The sequence below is a fragment of the Nerophis lumbriciformis genome, linkage group LG12, assembly GCF_033978685.3.
Source record: "Nerophis lumbriciformis linkage group LG12, RoL_Nlum_v2.1, whole genome shotgun sequence".
NCBI lineage: Eukaryota > Metazoa > Chordata > Actinopteri > Syngnathiformes > Syngnathidae > Nerophis > Nerophis lumbriciformis.
In genome coordinates, this window is record NC_084559.2 from 28,253,123 (window position 1) to 28,263,535 (window position 10,413).

General features: G+C 38.9%; 1 protein-coding gene across 1 annotated transcript; it reads left to right on the top strand.

Annotated features, from left to right (window-relative positions):
* The first annotated feature begins 8,674 nt into the window (after window positions 1-8,674).
* Window positions 8,675-9,931, top strand: LOC133623188 (dual specificity protein phosphatase 18). Its single transcript, XM_061986257.2, has one exon. It carries the CDS (start codon window positions 8,949-8,951, stop codon window positions 9,492-9,494), a length of 546 nt encoding a protein of 181 aa, XP_061842241.1. The 5' UTR covers window positions 8,675-8,948; the 3' UTR covers window positions 9,495-9,931.
* Window positions 9,932-10,413: the final 482 nt, after the last annotated feature.

A 10,413-nucleotide genomic window follows, 5' to 3' on the forward strand; every position in this document is an offset into this window, starting at 1 on the left:
CCCGGTTTAAACACGATAGTTCATGCCAGGAACTGTGGAAATTCACACCCCCTTGTCCAAATCTGCCCAAACCAGTCTGTCCTTTGTTTGTGCCGGTTTGGTCTAACGACAAACCCCGTTTCCATATGAGTTGGTAAATTGTGTTAGATGTAAATATAAACGGAATACAATGGTTTGCAAATCATTTTCAACCCATATTCAGTTGAATATGCTACAAAGACAACATATTTGATATTCAAACTGATAAACATTTTTTTTTTGCAAATAATCATTAACTTTAGAATTTGATGCCAGCAACACGTGACAAAGAAGTTGGGAAAGGTGGCAATAAATACTGATAAAGTTGAGGAATGCTCTTCAAACACTTATTTGGAACATCCCACAGGTGTGCAGGCTAATTGGGAACCGGTGGGTGCCATGATTGGGTATAAAAACAGCTTCCCAAAAAATGCTCAGTCTTTCACGAGAAAAGGATGGGGCGACGTACACCCCTTTGTCCACAACTGCGTGAGCAAATAGTCAAACAGTTTAAGAACAACGTTTCTCAAAGTGCAATTGCAAGAAATTTAGGTATTTCAACATCTACGGTCCATAATATCATCAAAAGGTTCAGAGAATCTGGAGAAATCACTCAACGTAAGCGGCATGGCCAGAAACCAACATTGAATGACCGTGACCTTCGATCCCTCAGACGGCACTGTATCAAAAACCGACATCAATCTCTAAAGGATATCACCACATGGGCTCAGGAACACTTCAGAAAACCACTGTCACTAAATACAGTTTGTCGCGACATCTGTAAGTGCAAGTTAAAGCTCTACTATGCAAAGCGAAAGCCATTTATCAACAACATCCAGAAACGCCGCCGGCTTCTCTGGGCCCGAGATCATCTAAGATGGACTCATGCAAAGTGGAAAAGTGTTCTGTGGTCTGACGAGTCCACATTTCAAATTGTTTTTGAAAATATTCGACATCGTGTCATCAGGACCACAGGGGAAGCGAACCATCCAGACTGTTATCGACGCAATGTTCAAAAGCCAGCATCTGTTATGGTATGGGGGTGCATTAGTGCCCAAGACATGGGTAACTTACACATCTGTGAAGGCACCATTAATGCTGAACGGTACATACAGGTTTTGGAACAACATATGCTGCCATCTAAGTCTTTTTCATGGATGCCCCTGCTTATTTCAGCAAGACAATGCCAAGCCACATTCAGCACGTGTTACAACAGCGTGGTTCCGTAAAAAAAGAGTGCCGGTACTTTCCTGGCCCGCCTGCAGTCCAGACCTGTCTCCCATCGAAAATGTGTGGCGCATTATGAAGCGTAAAATACGACAGCGGAGACCCCGAACTGTTGAACGACTGAAGCTCTACATAAAACAAGAATGGGAAAGAATTCCACTTTCAAAGCTTCAACAATTGGTTTCTTCAGTTCCCAATCGTTTATTGAGTGTTGTTAAAAGAAAAGGTGATGTAACACAGTGGTGAACATGCCCTTTCTCAACTACTTTGGCACATGTTGCAGCCATGAAATTCTAAGTTAATTATTATTTGCAAAAAAAAAATAAAGTTTGAGTTTGAACATAAAATATCTTGTCTTTGTAGTGCATTCAATTGAATATGGGTTGAAAATGATTTGCAAATCATTGTATTCCGTTTATATTTACATCTAACACAATTTCCCAACTCATGGAAACAGGGTTTGTATTATAGTTAAGTTATTAACGTTTGATGGTTTTTGTTACTAACATGTAAATACTGTGTTATAAATCATAACTGGAGCCCCTGTCCCCAAATATGTCCATATCTCCCCAAACGTGTCCCAATCGTTTGTGCTGCGAAACGTTTCATTACTGCCGTTACAGTTTTTTAATTAACGTTTTGGGGTTTTTTTTCTGTTAACTTGTAATTAACGTGTTATTAACAATGACTAGACCCTAAGTATGTCAAAATCTCCCCACACTTGTCCCACCCATGTTGTGTTACATGTGTGCTAGTTTGTGCTGCAAAAATATTTGGTCTAACTACTATCATTTAATCAAGTTATTAACGTTTTATTAACTTGTCCCAGTCGTTTGTGCTGGTTTGTGCTGCAAAAGTATAAGTTTGTGCCGTTATGGTTTTTAAGTTATTACGTTTCATGTTTTTTTTTTATATTTTTAAAAAGTGTAATTAACGTGTGACCTGACCAGACACTAACTATGTCAAAATCTCCCCAAACTTCAATTTCGTTTGTGCCGTTACGTTTTTTCTGTTATTCTAAAATACATTTTCTGACTAGCGTTGTAGCCACCAAATCACCCCAAACGTGTCCCAATCGTTAGTGCTGCGTTTGTGCTGGTTTGTTCTGCAAAAATGTTTGGTGTAACTATGATAGTTTTTAAGTTATTAATGTTTTATGTTTTTTTATGGTATTTACATTTTAGTATTATTCACATACATAGTGATCATAATTAATTATTAACTTAACAAATATAATAGTTAGACCAAATAATTTTGCAGCACAAACGTAACAGCATAGCACCAAATTGTGGGACCCCATAACGGCCGCACTATACACATGTTGTATGTTTACATACACTAAAAAATGTATTATTACATGGGTTTGGTTGAAACCACCTTTACCACCATAATGATCAATATAAAAATACAGTTGCATAGTAGGCCCAAGTATTAATTAAAAACAAGGTGAAGTTTAATGTAACAATTATGATTAATATTTTTTGGTCACTGTAACATTACACACAGAACGGTAACACTATGTTTGAATACAGGAAAATAAAACCCTGTACTTCAATCAAGTGATTATTTGGCGTACCACTAAATGAAGCTTGCGTACTACAGTTTGAGAAACACTGATCTAGATAAACCCCATTAAATATATATATATATATATATATATATATATATATATATATATATATATATATATATATTGTTTCTGTTTTGTTTTTACGAAAAATGCCAACAAATTCAATATAAAACAATGGTAATATTAATTCAAATAATCATATAATCTGCCATTATTCACCTCAATATGACTACTGTTAAGTTGTTAAACTAAAGTTTCACTGATTCACTTGGTATTATCATCAGTGAATGAATACAAATTTTGGTCCTATAATCATTATTATAAGTGCATCTCCTGGGGGTTAAGTCTCCCTCTGTCTTTAAAATTAGTAGTTTCTAATTTTAATCACATGTCTTTGAATGCATCAAACTTAAACATAACTTTCTCCTCTGCTGCCACAGATTGATTTATATTTGTACCTTTCCTCCATCTTCCCAACCTTATTCCAAAATGTTAGTGCCATGTGTAAATGCGTAAAAGTGAGCTTTGATGACGTCTGTGTTCAATGAAGTCAGCGTTTAATCAAGCTACGTTTACCGTTGTCCAGGTGTAACAAACCATTTTGCATTTTTTATAGTAGTTAAGTTAGTCGTTGACGTTATTAATTATTATATATAGTGTTAAGATTGATCTGCGCTCTTACTCTGTGTAGTACTGTTGTAGTGGTTGGCTGTTATAGCGCATGTTCCCCTCTTGGGGCGCTCTGGTGCAGTTGTGTGTTGTATGTTACGAAGAATAATAAAGTCTCCTCGTGTGAGAGGACGTTGATCAGACTCGATGAAAGTGTCGTTTATGTACACGCAGAAAAGAACTCCAATAAGCTCAAACACCTTAACAGGTTATGGGCCCAGGAACCCCAGAGATTCCAGCCAACTCAAGCAAACAAGGCCAGGTAGCGTTGAGTCGACGCACGGACAGAGAAGCCAGGAAAGTTTGCAGGTGTGGACTTGAGCTAACAGAGGAGAACTGCTTGACCAAGGATAAAGGTATTGCAAACGTGAAGTATTACACGGAGCATAAAAGTGACTTTAGCCAATAAAGTAGCGTGTACCCTCGAAGAAGAAGTAACCGCGGTAAAGTTTGAGCTAATTAGCATAGCATAGTGCTAAAGTGCGGAGCTTAAACAAATATGGCGGCTCGTACTACTGGAGCAGTATCACCGCAACTGTACTTTGATGGATCCGAAAGCAAGTATGACCTTTGGGAAGCAAGATTTTTGGGACACTTACATATTTTAAAGTTGAAAGACACTGTTCTAAATGAACCAGTAGGAGAAGAGCAAGCAGCAGCGGACAGAATAAAGAATCCAGACTGCTATGCTGAGCTCATCAGGTTGATCGATGATAAAAGCTTGTCTTTAATAAGACATGATGCTGCATACGATGGCAGGAAAGCACTGAAAATACTGAGGGACCATTACTCAGGAAAAAGCAAGCCACGAATAATCAACCTGTACACGTCCTTGACAAAACTACGGAAAGCAGACAGAGAGTCAACTACGGACTACATCATCAGAGCAGAAAACCTGATTACAGCACTTCGTGATGCCGGTGAGACTCTCAGTGATAGTCTGATCATAGCCATGATTCTTGGAGGCCTACCTGACTCTTACAAGCCATTAGCTGTACATGTAACGCAAAATGAAGACAATGTGACATTTACAGATTTCAAAAGAAGATTACGTATTTACGAAGAGTCAGAGAAAATTAGTACTGCTGAGCCAACAGACAATGTGATGAAAACGTTCACAAAACAGGATAGAAATATCCAGAAGAAGTACACCAGCAGCACTAAAAGTAGAAGTGAAGATGGAGATCTGACATGTTTCAAATGTGGATTAAAAGGACACAGAGCAAGAATGTGTATCCGAAAAGTGTGGTGCAACTTTTGTAAGAGCAACACACACCAAGAAACCATATGCAAAAAGAAAGATAAACGAGACAATGTCAGAAAGGTTACTGATGAACAATCCAATGATTACCTCTTCAAAGAAGCACAAGAAGAAAGTGAGTCAGCACCCAAAATAAAGATGAAAGGCATTATGGTGGATGCAGGAGCGACATCCCACATTGTAAATGATGTAAATAACTTTACAAGCTTTGACAACACTTTTCAACCAGAGACTCATTCAGTGGAACTAGCTGATGGGACAAGATGCAGTGGAATGGCCCAAGGAAGAGGAACAGCAACGATACATCTAGTGGACAGCGATGGACGACAGCACAGGGCACAACTACGAAATGCTCTGTACATGCCCTCATATCCCCACAACATCTTTTCAGTGGCAAGAGCAGCCGACGGAGGAGCAATCATAACTTTCAAGAAAGGAGAGAGCCACATGATCACTAAAGATGGTAACAGATTTAACATAAACGAAAATGAGAAGCTATATTATCTACCAACTGTTGATACAAATGAAGATCAGTGTAAAGTTTGTCATGACGTACAAACATGGCACGAGATTCTAGGGCACTGCAACTATGATGATGTAATCAAACTCCAAACTGTGGTCAAAGGTATGGTAATTAAGGGAAATGTTGTTAAGCCAGATCAGATGTGTGAAATATGTACAAAAGGCAAGTTTACCCAAACGAGAAATAGGGAGCTAGATGCTAAAGCAAATAAACCCCTGGAGTTAATCCATACAGACCTAGCAGGGCCAATGAAAACTGAAAGCAAAGAAGGACACAAATACGCACAATGTTTCACAGATGACTATTCAGGTGCTGTATTAGTATATTTTCTTAAGTCAAAAAGTGATGCAGTAGCTGCAACAGAAAAGTTCTTAGCAGATGTAGCACCCTATGGAGATGTGAAGTGTATACGTTCGGACAACGGCACTGAGTTTACAAACAGAGAGTTCCAAATGTTACTAACAAAGAACAAAATAAGACATGAGACGTCAGCGCCTTATTCGCCACACCAAAATGGCACAGCAGAGAGAGAATGGCGAACACTGTTTGACATGGCTAGATGCTTACTGATAGAAAGCAAACTACCAAACTATTTGTGGAACTATGCCATTCAAACAGCAGCTCATGTTAGAAACAGGTGTTACAATAGACGGACAAAGAAAACAGCATATGAGTTACCTACAGGAAAAGTACCAAATGTGTCACAAATGCAAAAGTTTGAGTCTACATGTTTTAGTTACAAACAAGAAAAAGGAAAACTAGACTCCAAAAGTGAGCAGGGCATTTTCATAGGATATGATAAAAACAGCCCAGCCTTCCTTGTATATTATCCAGAAATGGAAAAGGTCCAAAAGATCAGATTGGTGAGATTCGCAACCAAAACAAGTGTAGAGAGAGAGAGACAAACTTTGGAGCCATACGCAGGACATGACATTGGAAACAGAGACAATGCAGTCTGTGACAGTGACCAGAAGGATGAGGACAGAGTTCAACCTGAAAACAAAACTGAGGATTTTAATGAGCAGGAAGATGTGGAACAGTCAGCGGCAAATGCCGAAACAGAAATCAGAAAGAATCCATTCAGAATAAAACAAAAGCCAGTTTATTTACAAGATTTTGAGACTGACGATTCATTGGACAGATTACAAACATGCGTTGATTTCTGTTATCGAGCAGTTTGTGACATTCCAGAAACTTATCAGGAAGCCGTGTTATCATCCAAGTCAATGCACTGGAAAAACGCCATGGATGAGGAGATGAACTCACTAGTGGAAAATGACACATTCCAGTTGACTGACTTACCACCAGGTAAGCGAGCTTTAAAAGCAAAGTGGGTTTATGCACTCAAAACAGACACAGATGGATCTAATAAATATAAGGCGAGATTTGTTGCCAAAGGATACGACCAGAAAGTAGGAACTGATTACGAAGAGACGTTTTCACTGACAGCTGACATGTTAAGTGTAAGAATTCTCATGCAGAAGGCGGCACAGGAGGACCTAATCTTACATCAGATGGACGTGAAGACCGCGTATCTGCACGCACCCATAGACTGTGAAATCTATTTAGAACAACCACAAGGATACGAGAAAAACTCTAACACTGGTGAAAAACTGGTATGTAAACTGAACAAATCATTGTATGGACTCAAACAGTCGGGCAGAAACTGGAATACAGTGTTTACACACCCATTTATGTGAAAATGACTTTGTGCAAAATGAAGCAGATCATTGTGTGTACACAAGAGAAAAATATGGTCAAAAGGTAATACTTATTATTTGGGTAGATGACCTTATTTTAGCTGCTTCAAGTGAAAAATCAATGCAGGATGTAAAAAGAATGTTAACTCAGAGATTCAAAATGAAGGATTTGGGAATCCTAAAACATTTCTTAGGAATAGACTTTGAACAAACAAATGGACTAGTCAAAATGTCACAAGAGAGATATGTGAAAAAGGTTTTACAAAGGTTTGATATGGAAAATTGTAAACCAAGAGAAACTCCTTGTGAACCAAAACTTGATTACGCAGAAAATGCTGAAAAGTTGAAATGTTTTTCACAGAATATGTTTGGCATTTTGGGATGGAGACTAAAAGGAGGAATCTTGGCAAAACAAGATGGTGAGGGATGTTCTTGAAATTTTGTTTACAAATTAGTTTAACACAGTGAGCTAATAGCGAGTGGGGGTGTTAAGATTGATCTGCGCTCTTACTCTGTGTAGTACTGTTGTAGTGGTTGGCTGTTATAGCGCATGTTCCCCTCTTGGGGCGCTCTGGTGCAGTTGTGTGTTGTATGTTACGAAGAATAATAAAGTCTCCTCGTGTGAGAGGACGTTGATCAGACTCGATGAAAGTGTCGTTTATGTACACGCAGAAAAGAACTCCAATAAGCTCAAACACCTTAACATATAGTATTATCAAGCAACATTATTATTGAACTCTCGTGGCAGCATTTATTTTCGATTAATAATTATGACGATTTTAGTAACTTACATGTTTAAACTTTTTTTTTAATCAAACTTTACAAAAGCTCAGTCTCTTAAAATTAGTAGTTTCTCATTTTAATAAAGTGTCTTTGAACGCATCACATTATGGTAAATGAGACGCAACAAACTTAAACATAACTTTCTCCTCTGCTGCCACAGATGGATTTATTATATTTTTTACCTTTCCTCCATCTTCTCATCCTTGTTTCAAAATGTTAGTGCCTTGTGTAAATGTGTAAAAGTGAGTTTTGATGACGTTTGTGTTCAGTGAAGTCAGAGTTAATCAAGCTACGTTTTGAGTTGTATCTTTATAAATGTACATTTCTCAATACCCGACCTGTTTTGTGTGCCTTTAAAAAAGAATTAGAACTCTACTTTGAAACGCCTTCTACCTCTAACAACCAAAAAGCTGTGAAAACTATGATGCTGTGTTCCAAACTTGGATTATTTACGGAACTTGTGTGAGCCTATGGCTTTACACTTTGTTACATATATATATTTTTTCATTTTATTTTAGTTGCTTTATTGAGTTTACAACACTCTGGCGCTGTTTTGTACTGTATTTGTACTGTTTCTGTACTTTTTTTGATTAATTATTATTTATTTGCTTGTATGTAAATGTTGAATATTATACATAAAGTTAAAAAAAAAAAAATCAAGCTTCGTTTGCGGTTGTCCAGGTGGAACGAACCATTTTGCATTTTTTAGGGGTTACGTTAGTCGTTGACGTTATTAATTTAATTCAAGCAACATTATTAATGAACTCTCGTGGCAGCATTTATTTTAGATGAATATTTATGACGATTTTAGTAAGTTACATGTTCAAACAACATTCAAGAAAATAAATCTAACTTTACCAAAGCCCAGTCCCTCCCCAGTGCTTGAACATTCCCGCTTCGACGCCCCTGAGCAAATGAGGGGGGAAACGGTGCGTAGTAAAACCGTTTTCCACTATGAATGTTCTGTGTTAATATAATCAGGAATTAACCGGTAATTCCAAACTAATACCAATCAAACAAGTCGTACAGCTGGCGATTTTAGAAACCTTAGACTTTCTAAACTCGCGTCCAGCTGGGTGAAACGGCATGACAGTGTATACATTTGGCCTCCCTCGGCTGCCTTAGAACCGGAAGTAGCTGCGTCACCCCCGCCGGCGACTTGTTTACATTTTTTTTGTAGCGTATCAAGAGGCTGTAATGCCTAATAACGGACGTCTTTCTGGCCTGTGTCGCGTTACCGAACACCTTTACGTGAGTAACGGCAAGGCGGCCGGTCTCGTTTCTCTGCTGAGAGCGAACAACATAACGTGCGTCGTCAACGTCACTGAGACCAAGAGGAGTGGCAGCAGCCATCTTCCTAACGGCGTGGAGTACATCCACATCCCGCTGGCCGACTCTCCGTCCACACTTATCGCGGATCATTTCGACGGCGTGGGGGAGACAATACAGCGGATAGCGCGCGGTGGCGGCCGGACGCTAGTGCACTGCAATGCCGGGGTGAGCCGCTCGGCTGCGCTGTGCATGGCCTTTCTCGTCAAGCACCACAGTGTCACCCTGCTGGAGGCCCACGCCTGGGTCAAGACCTGCCGACCCATGGTGAGGCCGAACAACGGATTTTGGAAGCAGTTGATCCAGTATGAGAAGGAGCTTCGCGGGTGCACATCGGTCCAGATGGTGTCCTCGTCCATGGGAGAGATACCTGACATTTATGAAGAGGAGGCCAGAAATATGATGCCATTCTGACTCAAGTGTGAGGGATCTACTGATGCAGGGGCGTCACTAGCTTTTAAGAACAGGGGGGGGCTTAGTCCCCAGGAGAGCGAACGTAGCGCACGAGCACAAAACTTCACAAACGGCTAACAAAGACTTTGAAATTATTCATTGTTATTATTATTATTTTAAAAATGCACGGGACGAAATGAAATGCTCCCCGGGACAATGGCTTTTAACCATTTTTTTTTCTTTTTCTTTTTATGTATTTATTCATTTTACATGTTATATTAAATGTCTTGGTATTTCCTCCCTCTGAAAATCCTATGAAATGTTTAACAAGCCATCCTATAATAATACAACAGCTATTAATGTAACAATACAATAAAACAAATATATTTAATTATGTTTTTTTCATTATTTTAACATTAGGCTAATGTATATTACTTTATATAGATTCTACAAGGGTAATGTGGGCATTTTCTATATGAACAAGTCCAAGGACCGCAAGCAAGGTCGCAGAGAAAATGCGGACTGGATTTTGAGTGATGTGGGCATTTTCTATATGACCAAGTGGAATGGATTGGATACCGACACACTAAAGGGACTCTCTACCTTAAAGTACCAATGATTGTCACACACACACTAGGTGTGGTGAAATGTGTCCTCTGCATTTGACCCATCCCCTTGTTCACCCCCTGGGAGGTGAGGGGAGCAGTGGGCAGCAGCGGTGCCGCACCCAGGAATAATTTTTGGTGATTTACGCTATGAAAGTGAGAGGAAACTGAGTGAATAATGACAGGTTATATGATTAATTTATTTAAACTCATATTCGGGCCACTTTATAATGAATATGTCGGCATGTATTTGTAAAAAAAAAAAAAATATATATATATATATATATATAACACCAAATTATTTAGGGGGGCTTGATCATTTTTAAGGGGGCTTG

Excerpts from the sequence above, each read along its gene's own strand:
- LOC133623188 (XM_061986257.2), top strand. The coding sequence starts at position 8,949 with ATGCCTAATAACGGACGTCTTTCTGGCCTGTGTCGCGTTACCGAACAC.